Source organism: Argopecten irradians, chromosome 3 (assembly GCF_041381155.1).
Source record: "Argopecten irradians isolate NY chromosome 3, Ai_NY, whole genome shotgun sequence".
Lineage (NCBI taxonomy): Eukaryota > Metazoa > Mollusca > Bivalvia > Pectinida > Pectinidae > Argopecten > Argopecten irradians.
In genome coordinates, this window is record NC_091136.1 from 69,077,977 (window position 1) to 69,103,290 (window position 25,314).

Genomic DNA, 25,314 nt, shown 5'->3' on the forward strand with positions numbered 1-25,314 from the left:
AAAATACATAAATGATAGATTACCAGAAGTATTCGGTACCAAAGTCATACATGTAATGTAATGATAGCAGAAGTATTTTCGGTACCAATGATATGTAATGATGTAAAGTGACAGAAGTATTCGGTACCAAACTACACTACATATTGTAATGATAGCAGAGTATTTGTATATGATGTAATGATGTAATGACACAGAAGTATTCGGTACCAAACTATCCTATTGATGTGTCATGAGAATGATATGCAGATGTATTGTACCAAACTATGACACATACCACCACTGTAATGATACAGAAGTATTTCGGTACCAAACTATAATATCTGATAGAGCTTTGTAATGATGTAATGATATGAAGTGACACATTACCAAACTACTGACATATGTAATGATTATTGATGTAGAGCTTTGAATGATAGCAGAAGTATTCGGTACCAAACTACACATACACATGATGTAATGATAGCAGAAGTATTCGGTACCAAACTATCATACATGTATAATGATGTAATGATAGCAGAAGTATTCGGTACCAAACTGACACTAGTAATGATAATGATATATTATTGTCGTAGAGCATACATATGTAATGATGTAATGATAAAGTGACACATTACCACCATGATGATGTAATGATAGCAGTTATTCGGTCTACCAAACTTTCATACATGATGTAAATGATAAAGTGACAGTATTCCACCAAAACTAGTACTGTTATGATGTAATGATAGCAGAAGTATTCGGTACCAAACTATCATACATGATGTAATGATAAAGTGACACATTACCAAACTGACATACTAGTAATGATGTAATATAGCAGAAGTGTCTGTACCAAACTATTTGTAATGATGTAATGATAAAGAAGTATTCACATACTACCACACTGATACTTTCATAATGTAATTAATGATAGCAGAAGTATTCGGTACCAAACTATACATGATGTAATGATAGCAGTGAAGTATTACCATAAACTGACACTAGTATTCGGTACCAAACTATCATACTGTGAGATGTAATGATAGCATGAAGTAATGACCAAAGTACACATTACCACCACTGACATAGTCCTGTTATTGTCTGTAGAGCTTTGTAATGATGTAATGATAAAGTGAAGTATTCGGTACCAAACTATCATGACATGATGTAATGATAGCATTGTCTGTAGAGCTTTGTAATGATGTAATGATAAAGTATTCGGTACCACCACTGACACTATACTGTTATTGTAATGATAGCAGAAGTAATGATGTAATGATACATGATGATGATTATGACAGTATTCGGACCAAACTATGTATACATGTTATTGTCTGTAGAGCAAACTTGTAATGATGTAATGATAGTGAAGTATTCGGTACCAAACTATTATACATGATGTACATGATGTAGTAGCAGAAGTTATTGGTACCAAACTATCATACATGATGATGTAATGATAAAGTGAAGTATTCGGTACCACAAACACTATACTGATTATTGTAATGTAGAGCATAGAAGTATGATATCATAATGTGACATGTAATGATAGCAGAAGTATTCCACCACTGACACTAGTCCTGATTATTGTCTGTAGAGCTTTGTAATGATGTAATGATAAAGTACACATTACCACCATATGAACATAGAAGAAGAATTATTGTCTGTAGAGCTTTGTAATGATAGTAATACCAAATATTACGGTACCAAGACTGAGTATTCGGTTAGTTACTATGATGTCATGATGTAATGATAGAGAAGTTTCGGTAAAACTATCATGTAATGATGATGTAATGATAGCAGAAGTATTTCGGTACCAAACTATCATACATGATGTAATGAGTATGATAGCAGAAGTATTCGGTGTAGACTTTCATAATGATGTAATGATAAAGTATTCGGTACCAAACCACTGACACTAATGAGTCCTGTTATTCGGTACTGTAGAGCATGATGTAATGATGTAATGATAAAGTGAAGTATTTCGGTACCAAACTGACATCATACATGATGTATTGATAGTAGAGTATTTGTACCAAACTATCATAATGATAAAGTGAATGATAGCAGAACCATTCTGTACCAAACTATATACATGATGTAATGATAGCTGTAGAGCTTATCATAATGATGTAATGATAGCAGAAGTAGTGTACACATTACACCATGACATAATGTTATTGTCTGTAGAAGCTTTGTACCAAACTATGATGTATGTAATGATAAAGTGACACATTCGGTACCACCACTGACACTAGTCCTGTTATTGTCTGTAGAGCTTTGTAATGAGCAGAAGTATTCGGTACAAACTATCATTACATGATATAAATGAATGATAGCAGAAGTATTCGGTACCAAACTATCATACATGATGTAATGATACAGAAGTAGTTATTGTCTGTACCAAACTATCATACATGATGTAATGATGTAATGATAGCAGAAGTATTACCAAACACATACATGATTACCATGACTGAATGATAGTCCTGTATTCGGTAGAACTTTGTACATGATGTAATGATAAAGTATTCGGTACAATTATCATACATGATGTAATGATGACACTAGTCCTGTTATTGTCATGTAGATTTACATGTAATGATGATGTAATGATAAAGAAGTATTACCACCACTGACACTATTATACATTATTGTCTGTAGAGAAGTATTCGGTACCATGTAATGATAAAGTAATGACAGAAGTATTACGGTACCAAACTAGATCCTGATTATTGTCTGTAGAGCTTTGTACCAAACTATGATGTAATGATAGCAGAAATTCGGTACCAAACACATTACCACACTGACACTAGTGATAGATGTAAATTATTGTCTGTAGAAACTATTGTACATGATATAATGATGTAATGATAGCAGAAGTATTCACCAAACTACCATGACATGATGTAATGATTATTGTCTGTACCAAACTTCATAATGATGTAATGATAAAGTGAGTATTCGGTACCAAACCACTGACACTAGTCCTGTTATTGTCTGTAATGAGCTTTGTAATGTATTCGGTACCAAAAGTATACATGATGTAATGATAGCAGAAGTACTGACACTATTATTCATGATGTTATTGATCTGAAGTATTCGGTACCAAACTTTGTAATGATGTAATGATAGCAGAAGTATTCGGTACATTACCACCATACATGATGTTATTGTCTGATAGCAGAAGTAGCTTTTTGTCATAATGATGTAATGATGTAAAGTGACACATTACCACCACTGACACTGATGTAATGATAGCAGAATATTCTGTAGAACTTTTATAATGATGTAATGATATAGTGAGTATTCGGTACCAAACTGACATATACATGATATTGTCTGATAGAGAAGTTTGTAATGATGTAATGATAAAGTGACACATTATTCGGTACACCACAAACTATCATAGTCATGATTATTGTCTGTAGAGCTTTGTATTGATGTAATGATAAAGTACATGATGTAACCACCACTGTACACTAGTCCTGTAATATTGTCTACCAAGCTTTGTAATGATGTAATGATAAGAAGTGTACAAACATTACCACCACTGATGTAATGACTAGCAGAAGTTATTGTACCCAAACTATGTATGCTTTGTAATATGATGTAATGATAGCAGAAGTATTCACATTACCACCACTGACACTAGTCATGTTATTGTCTGTAGAGCTTCGGTAATGATGTAATGATAAAGTGACACATTACCACCACTGACACTAGTCCAGAAGTATTCGTCTGTACCAAACTATCATACATGATGTAATGATAAAGTGACACATTACCACCACTAATGATGTAATGACAGAAGTATTCGGTACCAACTACTAGTCATGATATAATGTCTGCAGAAGTATTTGTATCATGATGTAATGATAGAAGTATTCGGTACCAAACTACACATTATGATAGCAGAAGTACTGAAACTAGTATACATGTTATTGTCTGTATGAGCTTTGTAGTAATGTAATGATGTAATGATAGAAGTATTCACATTACCAAACCACTGACACTAGTCCTGTTATTGTCTGATAGCAGAAGCTTTGTAATGATGTATACATGATAAATGATACAGAAGTATTCGGTACCAACACTAGTTATTGTCTGTAGATGTAATGATGTAAGATAAAGTGACGGTACCAAACTGACATACATGATGTAATATTGTCTGTAGAGCTTTGTAATGTAATGTAATGATAAGTGACACATTACCACCACTGACACTAGTCCTGTTATGATGTCTGTAGAGCGGTTTGTAATGATGTAATGATAAAGCAGAAGTACACATTACCAACTGACACTATCCTGTTATTGTCTGTAGAGCTTTGAAGTATTCGGTACCAAAAGTGACATGATTAATGATACCACTGACACTAGTGTATATTGTCTGTAGAAGTATTCGGTACCAAACTTTCATACATGATGTAAATGATAAAGTGACACATTACCAAACTGACACTAGTCCTGTTATTGATGTAGAAGTATTCGGTAATGATGTATACATGATGTAATGTGCAGAATATACCGTACCAAACTATCTGATTGTAATGATACTAGTACCAAACTATTATTGTCTGTAGAGCTTTGTAATGAATGTAATGATAAAGTGAAGTATTCCACCACTGACACTATATACATGATGTAATGATAGCAGAAGTATTCGGTACCAAACTACCACATGATACTAATGTTATTAATGATGATAGCAGAAGTATTCGGTACCAAACTATCATACATGATGTAATGATGTAATGATAGCAGAAGTATTCGGTACCAAACTATCAGGTAACTAACCAGTACAGCATCAGATCTTACAGAGGTAAATAAATAAACCAGTACAGCATCAGATCTTACAGAGGTAAATAAATAAACCAGTACAGCATCAGATCTTACAGAGGTAAATAAATAAACCAGTACAGCATCAGATCTTACAGAGGTAAATAAATAAACCAGTACAGCATCAGATCTTACAGAGGTAAATAAATAAACCAGTACAGCATCAGATCTTACAGAGGTAAATAAATAAACCAGTACAGCATCAGATCTTACAGAGGTAAATAAATAAACCAGTACAGCATCAGATCTTACAGAGGTAAATAAATAAACCAGTACAGCATCAGATCTTACAGAGGTAAATAAATAAACCAGTACAGCATCAGATCTTACAGAGGTAAATAAATAAACCAGTACAGCATCAGATCTTACAGAGGTAAATAAATAAACCAGTACCAGCATCAGATCTTACAGAGGTAAATAAATAAACCAGTACAGCATCAGATCTTACAGAGGTAAATAAATAAACCAGTACAGCATCAGATCTTACAGAGGTAAATAAATAAACCAGTACAGCATCAGATCTTACAGAGGTAAATAAATAAACCAGTACAGCATCAGATCTTACAGAGGTAAATAAATAAACCAGTACAGCATCAGATCTTACAGAGTAAATAAATAAACCAGTACAGCATCAGATCTTACAGAGGTAAATAAATAAACCAGTACAGCATCAGATCTTACAGAGGTAAATAAATAAACCAGTACAGCATCAGATCTTACAGAGGTAAATAAATAAACCAGTACAGCATCAGATCTTACAGAGGTAAATAAATAAACCAGTACAGCATCAGATCTTACAGAGGTAAATAAATAAACCAGTACAGCATCAGATCTTACAGAGTAAATAAATAAACCAGTACAGCATCAGATCTTAAGAGGTAAATAAATAAACCAGTAAGCAGCATCAGATCTTACAGAGGTAAATAAATAAACCAGTACAGCATCAGATCTACAGAGTATAAAAACCAGTACAGCATCAGATCTTACAGAGGTAAATAAATAAACCAGTACAGCATCAGATCTTACAGAGGTAAATAAATAAACCAGTACAGCATCAGATCTTACAGAGGTAAATAAATAAACCAGTACAGCATCAGATCTTACAGAGGTAAATAAATAAACCAGTACAGCATCAGATCTTACAGAGGTAAATAAATAAACCAGTACAGCATCAGATCTTACAGAGGTAAATAAATAAACCAGTACAGCATCAGATCTTACAGAGGTAAATAAATAAACCAGTACAGCATCAGATCTTACAGAGGTAAATAAATAAACCAGTACAGCATCAGATCTTACAGAGGTAAATAAATAAACCAGTACAGCATCAGATCTTACAGAGGTAAATAAATAAACCAGTACAGCATCAGATCTTACAGAGGTAAATAAATAAACCAGTACAGCATCAGATCTTACAGAGGTAAATAAATAAACCAGTACAGCATCAGATCTTACAGAGGTAAATAAATAAACCAGTACAGCATCAGATCTTACAGAGGTAAATAAATAAACCAGTACAGCATCAGATCTTACAGAGGTAAATAAATAAACCAGTACAGCATCAGATCTTACAGAGGTAAATAAATAAACCAGTACAGCATCAGATCTTACAGAGGTAAATAAATAAACCAGTACAGCATCAGATCTTACAGAGGTAAGAGTAAATAATAAACCAGTACAGCATCAGATCTTACAGAGGTAAATAAATAAACCAGTACAGCATCACATCTTAGAGAGGTAAATAAATAATTCAGTACAGCACCAGATCTAAGAGAGAGGTAAATAAATAAATCAGTACAGTATCAGATCTTACAGAGGTAAATAAATAAACCAGTACAGCATCAGATCTTACAGAGGTAAATAAATAAACCAGTACAGCATCAGATCTTACAGAGGTAAATAAATAAACCAGTACAGCATCAGATCTTACAGAGGTAAATAAATAAACCGTACAGCATCAGATCTTACAGAGGTAAATAAATAAACCAGTACAGCATCAGATCTTACAGAGTAAATAAATAAACCAGTACAGCATCAGATCTTACAGAGGTAAATAAATAAACCAGTACAGCATCAGATCTTACAGAGGTAAATAAATAAACCAGTACAGCATCAGATCTTATAGAGGTAAATAAATAAACCAGTACAGCATCAGATCTTACGAAGATAAATAAACCAGTACAGCATCAGATCTTACGAAGATAAATAAACCAGTACAGGATCAGATCTTACAGAGATAAATAAACCATTACAGCATCAGATCTTACAGAGGTAAATAAATAAACCAGTACAGCATCAGATCTTACAGAGGTAAATAAATAAACCAGTACAGCATCAGATCTTACAGAGGTAAATAAATAAACCAGTACAGCATCAGATCTTACAGAGGTAAATAAATAAACCAGTACAGCATCAGATCTTACAGAGGTAAATAAATAAACCAGTACAGCATCAGATCTTACAGAGGTAAATAAATAAACCAGTACAGCATCAGATCTTACAGAGGTAAATAAATAAACCAGTACAGCATCAGATCTTAGAGGTAAATAAATAAACCAGTACAGCATCAGATCTTACAGAGGTAAATAAATAAACCAGTACAGCATCAGATCTTACGAAGGTAAATAAATAAACCAGTTACAGCATCAGATCTTTAACGAAGGATAAATAAACCAGTACAGCATCAGATCTTACAGAGGTAAATAAATAAACCAGTACAGCATCAGATCTTACAGAGGTAAATAAATAAACCAGTACAGCATCAGATCTTACAGAGGTAAATAAATAAACCAGTACAGCATCAGACCTTACAGAGGTAAATAAATAAACCAGTACAGCATCAGATCTTACAGAGGTAAATAAATAAACCAGTACAGCATCAGATCTTACAGAGGTAAATAAATAAACCAGTACAGCATCAGATCTTACAGAGGTAAATAAATAAACCAGTACAGCATCAGATCTTACAGAGGTAAATAAACCAGTACAGCATCAGATCTTATAGAGGTAAATAAATAAACCAGTACAGCATCAGATCTTACAGAGGTAAATAAATAAACCAGTACAGCATCAAATCTTACAGAGGTAAATAAATAAACCAGTACAGCATCAGATCTTACAGAGGTAAATAAATAAACCAGTACAGCATCAGATCTTACAGAGGTAAATAAATAAACCAGTACAGCATCAGATCTTACAGAGGTAAATAAATAAACCAGTACAGCATCAGATCTTACAGAAGATAAAATAAATAAACCTGTACAGCATCAGACTTTACAGAGGTAAATAAATAAACCAGTACAGCATCAGATCTTACAGAGGTAAATAAATAAACCAGTACAGCATCAGATCTTACAGAGGTAAATAAATAAACCAGTACAGCATCAGATCTTACAGAGGTAAATAAATAAACCAGTACAGCATCAGATCTTACAGAGGTAAATAAATAAACCAGTACAGCATCAGATCTTACGAAGATAAATAAACCAGTACAGCATCAGATCTTAGAGAGGTAAATAAATAAACCAGTACAGCATCAGATCTTACAGAGGTAAATAAATAAACCAGTACAGCATCAGATCTTACAGAGGTAAATAAATAAACCAGTACAGCATCAGATCTTACGAAGGTAAATAAATAAACCAGTACAGCATCAGATCTTACAGAGTAAATAAATAAACCAGTACAGCATCAGATCTTACAGAGGTAAATAAATAAACCAGTACAGCATCAGATCTTACAGAGGTAAATAAATAAACCAGTACAGCATCAGATCTTACAGAGGTAAATAAATAAACCAGTACAGCATCAGATCTTACAGAGGTAAATAAATAAACCCAGTACAACATCAGATCTTACTAAGGTAAATAAATAAACCAGTACAACATCAGATCTTACTAAGGTAAATAAATAAACCAGTACAGCATCAAATCTTTTAGAGGTAAAAAAATAAACCAGTACAGCATCAGATCTTACAGAGGTAAATAAATAAACCAGTACAGCATCAGATCTTACAGAGGTAAATAAATAAACCAGTACAGCATCAGATCTTACAGAGGTAAATAAATAAACCAGTACAGCATCAGATCTTACAGAGGTAAATAAGTAAACCAGTACAGCATCAGATCTTACAGAGGAAAATAAATAAACCAGTACAGCATCAGATCTTACAGAGGTAAATAAATAAACCAGTACAGCATCAGATCTTACAGAGGTAAATAAATAAACCAGTACAGCATCAGATCTTACAGAGGTAAATAAATAAACCAGTACAGCATCAGATCTTACAGAGGTAAATAAATAAACCAGTACAGCATCAGATCTTACAGAGGTAAATAAATAAACCAGTACAGCATCAGATCTTAGAGAGGTAAATAAATAAACCAGTACAGCATCAGATCTTACAGAGGTAAATAAATAAACCAGTACAGCATCAGATCTTATAGAGGTAAATAAATAAACCAGTACAGCATCAGATCTTACAGAGGTAAATAAATAAACCAGTACAGCATCAGATCTTATGAAGATAAATAAACCAGTACAGCATCAGATCTTACAGAGGTAAATAAATAAACCAGTACAGCATCAGATCTTACAGAGGTAAATAAATAAACCAGTACAGTACAGCATCAGATCTTATAGAGGTAAATAAATAAACCAGTACAGCATAAGATCTTACGAAGATAAATAAACCAGTACAGCATCAGATCTTATGAAGATAAATAAACCAGTACAGCATCAGATCTTACAGAGGTAAATAAATAAACCAGTACAGCATCAGATCTTAGAGAGGTAAATAAACCAGTACAGCATCAGATCTTACAGAGGTAAATAAATAAACCAGTACAGCATCAGATCTTACAGAGGTAAATAAATAAACCAGTACAGCATCAGATCTTACAGAGGTAAATAAATAAACCAGTACAGCATCAGATCTTACAGAGGTAAATAAATAAACCAGTACAGCATCAGATCTTACAGAGGTAAATAAATAAACCAGTACAGCATCAGATCTTACAGAGGTAAATAAATAAACCAGTACAGCATCAGATCTTACAGAGGTAAATAAATAAACCAGTACAGCATCAGATCTTACAGAGGTAAATAAATAAACCAGTACAGCATCAGATCTTACAGAGGTAAATAAATAAACCAGTACAGCATCAGATCTTACAGAGGTAAATAAATAAACCAGTACAGCATCAGATCTTACAGAGGTAAATAAATAAACCAGTACAGCATCAGATCTTACGAGGTAAATAAATAAACCAGTACAGCATCAGATCTTACAGAGGTAAATAAATAAACCAGTACAGCATCAGATCTTACAGAGGTAAATAAATAAACCAGTACAGCATCAGATCTTACAGAGGTAAATAAATAAACCAGTACAGCATCAGATCTTACAGAGGTAAATAAATAAACCAGTACAGCATCAGATCTTACAGAGGTAAATAAATAAACCAGTACAGCATCAGATCTTACAGAGGTAAATAAATAAACCAGTACAGCATCAGATCTTACAGAGGTAAATAAATAAACCAGTACAGCATCAGATCTTACAGAGGTAAATGAATAAACCAGTACAGCATCAGATCTTACTGAGGTAAATAAATAAACCAGTACAGCATCAGATCTTACAGAGGTAAATAAATAACCAGTACAGCATCAGATCTTACAGAGGTAAATAAATAAACCAGTACAGCATCAGATCTTACAGAGGTAAATAAATAAACCAGTACAGCATCAGATCTTACAGAGGTAAATAAATAAACCAGTACAGCATCAGATCTTACAGAGGTAAATAAATAAACCAGTACAGCATCAGATCTTACAGAGGTAAATAAATAAACCAGTACAGCATCAGATCTTACAGAGGTAAATAAATAAACCAGTACAGCATCAGATCTTACAGAGGTAAATAAATAAACCAGTACAGCATCAGATCTTACAGAGGTAAATAAATAAACCAGTACAGCATCAGATCTTACAGAGGTAAATAAATAAACCAGTACAGCATCAGATCTTACAGAGGTAAATAAACAGTACAGCATCAGATCTTAAGAGTAAATAAACCAGTACAGCATCAGATCTTACAGAGGTAAATAAATAAACCAGTACAGCATCAGATCTTACAGAGGTAAATAAATAAACCAGTACAGCATCAGATCTTACAGAGGTAAATAAATAAACCAGTACAGCATCAGATCTAAGAGAAAGGTAAATAAATAAACCAGTACAGCATCAGATCTTACAGAGGTAAATAAATAAACCAGTACAGTATCAGATCTTACAGAGGTAAAAAAATAAACCAGTACAGCATCAGATCTTACAGAGGTAAATAAATAAACCAGTACAGCATCAGATCTTACAGAGGTAAATAAATAAACCAGTACAGCATCAGATCTTACAGAGGTAAATAAATAAACCAGTACAGCATCAGATCTTACGAAGATAAATAAACCAGTACAGTATCAGATCTTAGAGAGGAAAATAAACCAGTACAGCATCAGATCTTACAGAGGTAAATAAACCAGTACAGCATCAGATCTTACAGAGGTAAATAAATAAACCAGTACAGCATCAGATCTTACAGAGGTAAATAAATAAACCAGTACAGCATCAGATCTTACAGAGGTAAATAAATAAACCACTACAGCATCAGATCTTACAGAGGTAAATAAATAAACCAGTACAGCATCAGATCTTACAGAGGTAAATAAATAAACCAGTACAGCATCAGATCTTACAGAGGTAAATAAATAAACCAGTACAGCATCAGATCTTACAGAGGTAAATAAATAAACCAGTACAGCATCAGATCTTACAGAGGTAAATAAATAAACCAGTACAGCATCAGATCTTACGAAGATAAATAAACCATTACAGCATCAGATCTTACAGAGGTAAATAAATAAACCAGTACAGCATCAGATCTTACAGAGGTAAATAAATAAACCAGTACAGCATCAGATCTTACAGAGGTAAATAAATAAACCAGTACAGCATCAGATCTTACAGAGGTAAATAAATAAACCAGTACAGCATCAGATCTTACAGAGGTAAATAAATAAACCAGTACAGCATCAGATCTTACAGAGGTAAATAAATAAACCAGTACAGCATCAGATCTTACAGAGGTAAATAAATAAATCAGTACAGCATCAGATCTTACAGAGGTAAATAAATAAACCATTACAGCATCAGATCTTACAGAGGTAAATAAATAAACCAGTACAGCATCAGATCTTACAGAGGTAAATAAATAAATCAGTACAGCATCAGATCTTACAGAGGTAAATAAATAAACCAGTACAGCATCAGATCTTACAGAGGTTGCAATTCAGGAGTTGATGCAGATGTTCCGCCTGAGTGAATATGAAGCTGCTCACATAATTACTCAGCTGGAACAGTGTGAGGTACAGACCAGTAGCAGGAGTCGGAGAGTAAAGTTTGATGTAGAAAGCAAATTCAGTCCAGCTTCCTTTATAAACTGCTTCCACTGCCATCTACACTGTACTGAGGACCAAGATCCACATGGATCAGTCACCATAGCAACAAGAATAAACGATGAAAAAAGGTCTAGTTTAGGTAGGTATACAGTGATGATAGTGAAGGATGAAGGAAACATAAGTCAAACATTGCAGCATGCCACTGTGATCAGGATGACTGCCAGATCTATAGTGATTATAAGTGGTATTCTGATGTATTAAAGTCATGATCAGCTCTGTGTTAAAGCCTGAGAAATATAAACCTAGTCACTTAAAATTTATATATGATACCAGGTATTATCAGTTGTCATGTTAAACTATAGTAAGTGAGTTTCAGTCTTTTAATAAAAACATTATCAAAAGGGGAGTGTGAACAATCTACAGATACAAGCCTTTGTTGCCTTTGGCTGCTGTTGTCTTTGTGATCAGAGCTGTTGTCTATGTGATCAGAGCTGTTGTCTATGTGATCAGAGCTGTTGTCTATGTGATCAGAGCTGTTGTCTATGTGATCAGAGCTGTTGTCTATGTGATCAGAGCTGTTGTCTATGTGATCAGAGCTGTTGTCTATGTGATCAGAGCTGTTGTCTATGTGATCAGAGCTGTTGTCTATGTGATCAGAGCTGTTGTCTATGTGATCAGAGCTGTTGTCTATGTGATCAGAGCTGTTGTCTATGTGATCAGAGCTGTTGTCTATGTGTGATCATCTGAGTCATGTGTCAAGCTGTTGTCTATGTGATCAGAGCTGTTGTCTATGTGATCAGAGCTGTTGTCTATGTGATCAGAGCTGTTGTCTATGTGATCAGAGCTGTTGTCTATGTGATCAGAGCTGTTGTCTATGTGATCAGAGCTGTTGTCTATGTGATCAGAGCTGTTGTCTATGTGATCATAGCTGTTGTCTATGTGATCAGAGCTGTTGTCTATGTGATCAGAGCTGTTGTCGATATGTGATCAGAGCTGTTGTCTATGTGATCAGAGCTGTTGTCTATGTGATCAGAGCTGTTGTCTATGTGATCAGAGCTGTTGTCTATGTGATCAGAGCTGTTGTCTATGTGATCAGAGCTGTTGTCTATGTGATCAGAGCTGTTGTCTATGTGTCTATGTGATCAGAGCTGTTGTCTATGTGATCAGAGCTGTTGTCTATGTGATCAGAGCTGTTGTCTATGTGATCAGAGCTGTTGTCTATGTGATCATAGCTGTTGTCTATGTGATCAGAGCTGTTGTCTATGTGATCAGAGCTGTTGTCTATGTGATCAGAGCTGTTGTCTATGTGATCAGAGCTGTTGTCTATGTGATCAGAGCTGTTGTCTATGTGATCAGAGCTGTTGTCTATGTGATCAGAGCTGTTGTCTATGTGATCAGAGCTGTTGTCTATGTGATCAGAGCTGTTGTCTATGTGATCAGAGCTGTTGTCTATGTGATCAGAGCTGTTGTCTATGTGATCAGAGCTGTTGTCTATGTGATCAGAGCTGTTGTCTATGTGATCAGAGCTGTTGTCTATGTGATCAGAGCTGTTGTCTATGTGATCAGAGCTGTTGTCTATGTGATCAGAGCTGTTGTCTATGTGATCAGAGCTGTTGTCTATGTGATCAGAGCTGTTGTCTATGTGATCAGAGCTGTTGTCTATGTGATCAGAGCTGTTGTCTATGTGATCAGAGCTGTTGTCTATGTGATCAGAGCTGTTGTCTATGTGATCAGAGCTGTTGTCTATGTGATCAGAGCTGTTGTCTATGTGATCAGAGCTGTTGTCTATGTGATCAGAGCTGTTGTCTATGTGATCAGAGCTGTTGTCTATGTGATCAGAGCTGTTGTCTATGTGATCAGAGCTGTTGTCTATGTGATCAGAGCTGTTGTCTATGTGATCAGAGCTGTGTTGTCTATGTGATCAGAGCTGTTGTCTATGTGATCAGAGCTGTTGTCTATGTGATCAGAGCTGTTGTCTATGTGACAGAGCTGTTGTCTATGTGATCAGAGCTGTTGTCTATGTGATCAGAGCTGTTGTCTATGTGATCAGAGCTGTTGTCTATGTGATCAGAGCTGTTGTCTATGTGATCATGTGAGCTGTTGTCTATGTGATCAGAGCTGTTGTCTATGTGATCAGAGCTGTTGTCTATGTGATCAGAGCTGTTGTCTATGTGATCAGAGCTGTTGTCTATGTGATCAGAGCTGTTGTCTATGTGATCAGAGCTGTTGTCTATGTGATCAGAGCTGTTGTCTATGTGATCAGAGCTGTTGTCTATGTGATCAGAGCTGTTGTCTATGTGATCAGAGCTGTTGTCTATGTGATCAGAGCTGTTGTCTATGTGATCAGAGCTGTTGTCTATGTGATCAGAGCTGTTGTCTATGTGATCAGAGCTGTTGTCTATGTGATCAGAGCTGTTGTCTATGTGATCAGAGCTGTTGTCTATGTGATCAGAGCTGTTGTCTATGTGATCAGAGCTGTTGTCTATGTGATCAGAGCTGTTGTCTAGTGATCTATGTGATCAGAGCTGTTGTCTATGTGATCAGAGCTGTTGTCTATGTGATCAGAGCTGTTGTCTATGTGATCAGAGCTGTTGTCTAGTGATCAGAGCTGTGTCTATGTGATCAGAGCTGTTGTCTATGTGATCAGAGCTTATCTATCAGACTTGCACATGATAATGCTTTGATAAGTTTGAACCAATCGTTGGATTGTTTGTGATAAAATGATATATTTATCAACCCTATTTCGATGAATTAATCAACCATATTTGAATGAATTAATCAACGATATTTGGATTTAACCTTATGATTTCAACCATCTTTGGATAAATTATCAACCATGTTTGGATAAATTATTTTATCACACCATGTTTGATTATTTGATGTTAATGTTTATATACATTACCATACTGACACTATTGGTTGTTTTTGTTTATATGTGAAATATTATGAATGTAAATTTGAACAAGTCCTGTTATTGTCTAGAGCTTTAAATGATGTAATGATAAAGTGACACATTACCACCACTGACACTAGTCCTGTTATTGTCTGTAGAGCTTTGTAATGATGTAATGATAAAGTGACACATTACCACCACTGACACTAGTCCTGTTATTGTCTGTAGAGCTTTGTAATGATGTATTGATAAAGTGACACATTACCACCACTGACACTAGTCCTGTTATTGTCTGTAGAGCTTTGTAATGATGTAATGATAAAGTGACACATTACCACCACTAACACTAGTCCTGTTATTGTCTGTAGAGCTTTGTAATGATGTATTGATAAAGTGACACATTACCACCACTGACACTAGTCCTGTTATTGTCTGTAGAGCTTTGTAATGATGTAATGATAAAGTGACACATTACCACCACTGACACTAGTCCTGTTATTGTCTGTAGAGCTTTGTAATGATGTAATGATAAAGTGACACATTACCACCACTGACACTAGTCCTGTTATTGTCTGTAGAGTTTTGTAATGATGTAATGATAAAGTGACACATTACCACCACTGACACTAGTCCTGTTATTGTCTGTAGAGCTTTGTAATGATGTAATGATAAAGTGACACATTACCACCACTGACACTAGTCCTGTTATTGTCTGTAGAGTTTTGTAATGATGTAATGATAAAGTGACACATTACCACCACTGACACTAGTCCTGTTATTGTCTGTAGAGCTTTGTAATGATGTAATGATAAAGTGACACATTACCACCACTGACACTAGTCCTGTTATTGTCTGTAGAGCTTTGTAATGATGTAATGATAAAGTGACACATTACCACCACTGACACTAGTCCTGTTATTGTCTGTAGAGCTTTGTAATGATGTAATGATAAAGTGACACATTACCACCACTGACACTAGTCCTGTTATTGTCTGTAGAGCTTTGTAATGATGTAATGATAAAGTGACACATTACCACCACTGACACTAGTCCTGTTATTGTCTGTAGAGCTTTGTAATGATGTAATGATAAAGTGACACATTACCACCACTGACACTAGTCCTGTTATTGTCTGTAGAGCTTTGTAATGATGTAATGATAAAGTGACACATTACCACCACTGACACTAGTCCTGTTATTGTCTGTAGAGCTTTGTAATGATGTAATGATAAAGTGACACATTACCACCACTGACACTAGTCCTGTTATTGTCTGTAGAGCTTTGTAATGATGTAATGATAAAGTGACACATTACCACCACTGACACTAGTCCTGTTATTGTCTGTAGAGCTTTGTAATGATGTAATGATAAAGTGACACATTACCACCACTGACACTAGTCCTGTTATTGTCTGTAGAGCTTTGTAATGATGTAATGATAAAGTGACACATTACCACCACTGACACTAGTCCTGTTATTGTCTGTAGAGCTTTGTAATGATGTAATGATAAAGTGACACATTACCACCACTGACACTAGTCCTGTTATTGTCTGTAGAGCTTTGTAATGATGTAATGATAAAGTGACACATTACCACCACTGACACTAGTCCTGTTATTGTCTGTAGAGCTTTGTAATGATGTAATGATAAAGTGACACATTACCACCACTGACACTAGTCCTGTTATTGTCTGTAGAGCTTTGTAATGATGTAATGATAAAGTGACACATTACCACCACTGACACTAGTCCTGTTATTGTCTGTAGAGCTTTGTAATGATGTAATGATAAAGTGACACATTACCACCACTGACACTAGTCCTGTTATTGTCTGTAGAGCTTTGTAATGATGTAATGATAAAGTGACACATTACCACCACTGACACTAGTCCTGTTATTGTCTGTAGAGCTTTGTAATGATGTAATGATAAAGTGACACATTACCACCACTGACACTAGTCCTGTTATTGTCTGTAGAGCTTTGTAATGATGTAATGATAAAGTGACACATTACCACCACTGACACTAGTCCTGTTATTGTCTGTAGAGCTTTGTAATGATGTAATGATAAAGTGACACATTACCACCACTGACACTAGTCCTGTTATTGTCTGTAGAGCTTTGTAATGATGTAATGATAAAGTGACACATTACCACCACTGACACTAGTCCTGTTATTGTCTGTAGAGCTTTGTAATGATGTAATGATAAAGTGACACATTACCACCACTGACACTAGTCCTATTATTGTCTGTAGAGCTTTGTAATGATGTAATGATAAAGTGACACATTACCACCACTGACACTAGTCCTGTTATTGTCTGTAGAGCTTTGTAATGATGTAATGATAAAGTGACACATTACCACCACTGACACTAGTCCTGTTATTGTCTGTAGAGCTTTGTAATGATGTAATGATAAAGTGACACATTACCACCACTGACACTAGTCCTGTTATTGTCTGTAGAGCTTTGTAATGATGTAATGATAAAGTGACACATTACCACCACTGACACTAGTCCTGTTATTGTCTGTAGAGCTTTGTAATGATGTAATGATAAAGTGACACATTACCACCACTGACACTAGTCCTGTTATTGTCTGTAGAGCTTTGTAATGATGTAATGATAAAGTGACACATTACCACCACTGACACTAGTCCTGTTATTGTCTGTAGAGCTTTGTAATGATGTAATGATAAAGTGACACATTACCACCACTGACACTAGTCCTGTTATTGTCTGTAGAGCTTTGTAATGATGTAATGATAAAGTGACACATTACCACCACTGACACTAGTCCTGTTATTGTCTGTAGAGCATTTTGTAATGATGTAATGATAAAGTGACACATTACCACCACTGACACTAGTCACTAGTTATTTTCTGTAGAGCTTTGTAATGATGTAATGATAAAGTGACACATTACCACCACTGACACTAGTCCTGTTATTGTCTGTAGAGCTTTGTAATGATGTAATGATAAAGTGACACATTACCACCACTGACACTAGTCCTGTTATTGTCTGTAGAGCTTTGTAATGATGTAATGATAAAGTGACACATTACCACCACTGACACTAGTCCTGTTATTGTCTGTAGAGCTTTGTAATGATGTAATGATAAAGTGACACATTACCACCACTGACACTAGTCCTGTTATTGTCTGTAGAGCTTTGTAATGATGTAATGATAAAGTGACACATTACCACCACTGACACTAGTCCTGTTATTGTCTGTAGAGCTTTGTAATGATGTAATGATAAAGTGACACATTACCACCACTGACACTAGTCCTGTTATTGTCTGTAGAGCTTTGTAATGATGTAATGATAAAGTGACACATTACCACCACTGACACTAGTCCTTTATTGTCTGTAGAGCTTTGTAATGATGTAATGATAAAGTGACACATTACCACCACTGACACTAGTCCTGTTATTGTCTGTAGAGCTTTGTAATGATGTAATGATAAAGTGACACATTACCACCACTGACACTAGTCCTGTTATTGTCTGTAGAGCTTTGTAATGATGTAATGATAAAGTGACACATTACCACCACTGACACTAGTCCTGTTATTGTCTGTAGAGCTTTGTAATGATGTAATGATAAAGTGACACATTACCACCACTGACACTAGTCCTGTTATTGTCTGTAGAGCTTTGTAATGATGTAATGATAAAGTGACACATTACCACCACTGACACTAGTCCTGTTATTGTCTGTAGAGCTTTGTAATGATGTAATGATAAAGTGACACATTACCACCACTGACACTAGTCCTGTTATTGTCTGTAGAGCTTTGTAATGATGTAATGATAAAGTGACACATTACCACCACTGACACTAGTCCTGTTATTGTCTGTAGAGCTTTGTAATGATGTAATGATAAAGTGACACATTACCACCACTGACACTAGTCCTGTTATTGTCTGTAGAGCTTTGTAATGATGTAATGATAAAGTGACACATTACCACCACTGACACTAGTCCTGTTATTGTCTGTAGAGCTTTGTAATGATGTAATGATAAAGTGACACATTACCACCACTGACACTAGTCCTGTTATTGTCTGTAGAGCTTTGTAATGATGTAATGATAAAGTGACACATTACCACCACTGACACTAGTCCTGTTATTGTCTGTAGAGCTTTGTAATGATGTAATGATAAAGTGACACATTACCACCACTGACACTAGTCCTGTTATTGTCTGTAGAGCTTTGTAATGATGTAATGATAAAGTGACACATTACCACCACTGACACTAGTCCTGTTATTGTCTGTAGAGCTTTGTAATGATGTAATGATAAAGTGACACATTACCACCACTGACACTAGTCCTGTTATTGTCTGTAGAGCTTTGTAATGATGTAATGATAAAGTGACACATTACCACCACTGACACTAGTCCTGTTATTGTCTGTAGAGCTTTGTAATGATGTAATGATAAAGTGACACATTACCACCACTGACACTAGTCCTGTTATTGTCTGTAGAGCTTTGTAATGATGTAATGATAAAGTGACACATTACCACCACTGACACTAGTCCTGTTATTGTCTGTAGAGCTTTGTAATGATGTAATGATAAAGTGACACATTACCACCACTGACACTAGTCCTGTTATTGTCTGTAGAGCTTTGTAATGATGTAATGATAAAGTGACACATTACCACCACTGACACTAGTCCTGTTATTGTCTGTAGAGCTTTGTAATGATGTAATGATAAAGTGACACATTACCACCACTGACACTAGTCCTGTTATTGTCTGTAGAGCTTTGTAATGATGTAATGATAAAGTGACACATTACCACCACTGACACTAGTCCTGTTATTGTCTGTAGAGCTTTGTAATGATGTAATGATAAAGTGACACATTACCACCACTGACACTAGTCCTGTTATTGTCTGTAGAGCTTTGTAATGATGTAATGATAAAGTGACACATTACCACCACTGACACTAGTCCTGTTATTGTCTGTAGAGCTTTGTAATGATGTAATGATAAAGTGACACATTACCACCACTGACACTAGTCCTGTTATTGTCTGTAGAGCTTTGTAATGATGTAATGATAAAGTGACACATTACCACCACTGACACTAGTAGTTATTGTCTGTAGAGCTTTGTAATGATGTAATGATAAAGTGACACATTACCACCACTGACACTAGTCCTGTTATTGTCTGTAGAGCTTTGTAATGATGTAATGATAAAGTGACACATTACCACCACTGACACTAGTCCTGTTATTGTCTGTAGAGCTTTGTAATGATGTAATGATAAAGTGACACATTACCACCACTGACACTAGTCTTTATTGTCTGTAGAGCTTTGTAATGATGTAATGATAAAGTGACACATTACCACCACTGACACTAGTCCTTTGTCTGTAGAGCTTTGTAATGATGTAATGATAAAGTGACACATTACCACCACTGACACTAGTCCTGTTATTGTCTGTAGAGCTTTGTAATGATGTAATGATAAAGTGACACATTACCACCACTGACACTAGTCCTGTTATTGTCTGTAGAGCTTTGTAATGATGTAATGATAAAGTGACACATTACCACCACTGACACTAGTCCTATTATTGTCTGTAGAGTTTTGTAATGATGTAATGATAAAGTGACACATTACCACCACTGACACTAGTCCTGTTATTGTCTGTAGAGCTTTGTAATGATGTAATGATAAAGTGACACATTACCACCACTGACACTAGTTATTGTCTGTAGAGCTTTGTAATGATGTAATGATAAAGTGACACATTACCACCACTGACACTAGTCCTGTTATTGTCTGTAGAGCTTTGTAATGATGTAATGATAAAGTGACACATTACCACCACTGACACTAGTCCTGTTATTGTCTGTAGAGCTTTGTAATGATGTAATGATAAAGTGACACATTACCACCACTGACACTAGTCCTGTTATTGTCTGTAGAGCTTTGTAATGATGTAATGATAAAGTGACACATTACCACCACTGACACTAGTCCTGTTATTGTCTGTAGAGCTTTGTAATGATGTAATGATAAAGTGACACATTACCACCACTGACACTAGTCCTGTTATTGTCTGTAGAGCTTTGTAATGATGTAATGATAAAGTGACACATTACCACCACTGACACTAGTTATTGTCTGTAGAGCTTTGTAATGATGTAATGATAAAGTGACACATTACCACCACTGACACTAGTCCTGTTATTGTCTGTAGAGCTTTGTAATGATGTAATGATAAAGTGACACATTACCACCACTGACACTAGTCCTGTTATTGTCTGTAGAGCTTTGTAATGATGTAATGATAAAGTGACACATTACCACCACTGACACTAGTCCTGTTATTGTCTGTAGAGCTTTGTAATGATGTAATGATAAAGTGACACATTACCACCACTGACACTAGTCCTGTTATTGTCTGTAGAGCTTTGTAATGATGTAATGATAAAGTGACACATTACCACCACTGACACTAGTCCTGTTATTGTCTGTAGAGCTTTGTAATGATGTAATGATAAAGTGACACATTACCACCACTGACACTAGTTATTTTCTGTAGAGCTTTGTAATGATGTAATGATAAAGTGACACATTACCACCACTGACACTAGTCCTGTTATTGTCTGTAGAGCTTTGTAATGATGTAATGATAAAGTGACACATTACCACCACTGACACTAGTCCTGTTATTGTCTGTAGAGCTTTGTAATGATGTAATGATAAAGTGACACATTACCACCACTGACACTAGTCCTGTTATTGTCTGTAGAGCTTTGCTGTGAAATCTCTGTTGAACTTCTTCATCTTTTCTAATTTTCAGCAAATTTCTTTTACCAAAGTATATTATGTGAGACTACCTGCCCTAGTAAACTAAGTTGTGTACTTCAAGACAGCAAGCTATCACCGAATCTTCTCATGGCAAGTATTCAGTTCTCATGGCAAGAATTCAGTTCATATGGCAACTATTCAGTGTTCACGGGAAATATTCAGTTTTCATGGCAAGGATTCAGTTGTCATGGCATGTATTCCATTTTCATGGCAAGTGGTGTTGATAGAAACACTTATATTCTTTTATTCATTTCTCACAGTAATATTTCATTTTATATCTTTGTAGACATATTTTTGAGGTTAACTGAAGGTTTGGTTCCTAGTCATTATCCATGACTTTTGTGCTCTGTAAAATGAAGATCAATCATAATTACAGCCAAGGAACTTGTCCATACATAATCTCTCTCATTGTTTCTGTCCATGTACCATACATAATCTCTTATTGTTTCTCTCTGTGTATTATACAGCCAATGAATTGTCCATAAATAATCTCTCTCATTGTTTCTATCCATGTACTATACATAGTCTCTCATTATTTCTCTCCGTGTATCATACATAATCTCTCATTGGTTTTTTTCGTGTACCATACATAATCTCTCATGTATTATACAGCCAATGAAGTTGTCCATACATAATCTCTCATTGTTTCTCTCAATGTACCATGCATAATCTCTCATTGTTTCTCTCCATGTACCATACATAATCTCTCATTGTTTCTCTCCATGTACCATACATAATCTCTCATTGTTTCTCTGTGTATTATACAGCCAAGGAACTTGTCTGTCCATGTACCATACATAATCTCTCATTGTTTCTCTGTGTATTATACAGCCAAAGAACATGTCCATAAATAATCTCTCATTGTTTTTCTCCGTGTACCATACATAATCTTTCATTGTTTCTCTCCATGTACCATACATAATCTCTCATTGTTTCTCTGTGTATTATACAGCCAAGGAACTTGTCTGTCCATGTACCATACATAATCTCTCATTGTTTCTCTGTGTATTATACAGCCAAAGAACATGTCCATAAATAATCTCTCATTGTTTTTCTCCGTGTACCATGCATAATCTCTCATTGTTTCTCTCCATGTACCATACATAATCTCTCATTGTTTCTCTATATGTACCATACATAATCTCTCATTGTTTCTCTGTGTATTATACAGCCAAGAAACTTGTCCATACATAATCTCTCATTGTTTCTCTCCGTGTACCATACATAATCTCTCATTGTTTCTCTTTGTGTATTAAACAGAAGCTGCTGGTGATGTTCTGGCTATCAGATGAGAACAGGAAACTGACTATGACATTCCACCTGTACCACATCGTTAAAACTCTCACCTCACTGATATGTAAGTTATGACATTCCACCTGTACCCTCACCTCACTCACTGGTAGGTAAGTCATGACATTCCACCTGTACCACATCGTTAAAACTCTCACCTCACTGATAGGTAAGTCATGACTTTCCACCTGTACCTCACCTCACTGATAGGTAAGTCATGACATTCCACCTGTACCTCACCTCACTGATAGGTAAGTCATGACATTCCACCTGTACTCTCACCTCACTGATAGGTAAGTCATGACATTCCACCTGTACCTCACCTCACTGATAGGTAAGTCATGACATTCCACCTGTACTCTCACCTCACTGATAGGTAAGTCATGACATTCCACCTGTACCTCACCTCACTGATAGGTAAGTCATGACATTCCACCTGTACTCTCACCTCACTGATAGGTAAGTCATGACATTCCACCTGTACTCTCACCTCACTGATAGGTAAGTCATGACATTCCACCTGTACCTCACCTCACTGATATGTAAGTCATGACATTCCACCTGTACTCTCACCTCACTGATAGGTAAGTCATGACATTCCACCTGTACCTCACCTCACTGATATGTAAGTCATGACATTCCACCTGTACCTCACCTCACTGATAGGTAAGTCATGACATTCCACCTGTACCTCACCTCACTGATAGGTAAGTCATGACATTCCACCTGTACCTTACCTCACTGATAGGTAAGTCATGACATTCCACCTGTACCACATCGTTAAAACTCTCACCTCACTGATAGGTAAGTCATGACATTCCACCTGTACTCTCACCTCACTGATAGGTAAGTCATGACATTCCACCTGTACATCACCTCACTGATAGGTAAGTCATGACATTCCACCTGTACCTCACCTCACTGATAGGTAAGTCATGACATTCCACCTGTACCTCACCTCACTGATATGTAAGTCATGACATTCCACCTGTACCTCACCTCACTGATAGGTAAGTCATGACATTCCACCTGTACCTCACCTCACTGATATGTAAGTCATGACATTCCACCTGTACCTCACCTCACTGATAGGTAAGTCATGACATTCCACCTGTACCTCACCTCACTGATATGTAAGTCATGACATTCCACCTGTACCTCACATCACTGATAGGTAAGTCATGACATTCAACCTGTACCTCAACACTGACTGATATGTAAGTCATGTACATTCCACCTGTACCTCACCTCACTGATAGGTAAGTCATGACATTCCACCTGTACCTCACCTCACTGATAGGTAAGTCATGACATTCCACCTGTACCTCACCTCACTGATAGGTAAGTCATGACATTCCACCTGTACCTCACCTCACTGATAGGTAAGTCATGACATTCCACCTGTACCTCACCTCACTGATAGGTAAGTCATGACATTCCACCTGTACCTCACCTCACTGATAGGTAAGTCATGACATTCCACCTGTACCTCACCTCACTGATAGGTAAGTCATGACATTCCACCTGTACCTCACCTCACTGATAGGTAAGTCATGACATTCCACCTGTACCTCACCTCACTGATAGGTAAGTCATGACATTCCACCTGTACCTCACCTCACTGATATGTAAGTCATGACATTCCACCTGTACCTCACCTCACTGATAGGTAAGTCATGACATTCCACCTGTACCTCACCTCACTGATAGGTAAGTCATGACATTCCACCTGTACCTCACCTCACTGATAGGTAAGTCATGACATTCCACCTGTACTCTCACCTCACTGATAGGTAAGTCATGACATTCCACCTGTACCTCACCTCACTGATATGTAAGTCATGACATTCCACCTGTACCTCACCTCACTGATAGGTAAGTCATGACATTCCACCTGTACCTCACCTCACTGATAGGTAAGTCATGACATTCCACCTGTACCTCACCTCACTGATAGGTAAGTCATGACATTCCACCTGTACCTCACCTCACTGATATGTAAGTCATGACATTCC

The 25,314-nt window shown here is 36.1% G+C and overlaps 1 protein-coding gene across 1 annotated transcript in view; it reads left to right on the top strand.

The window, feature by feature from the left end:
- Positions 1-25,314, top strand: part of LOC138319836 (rab3 GTPase-activating protein non-catalytic subunit-like) — a 207,362-nt gene that overhangs the window by 89,878 nt on the left and 92,170 nt on the right. The window contains exons 17-19 of the mRNA XM_069262967.1: positions 12,165-12,408; positions 22,002-22,099; positions 23,270-23,366. Coding sequence (XP_069119068.1) covers positions 12,165-12,408; positions 22,002-22,099; positions 23,270-23,366 — 439 coding nt within the window. The remainder of the gene's footprint in view (positions 1-12,164; positions 12,409-22,001; positions 22,100-23,269; positions 23,367-25,314) is intronic.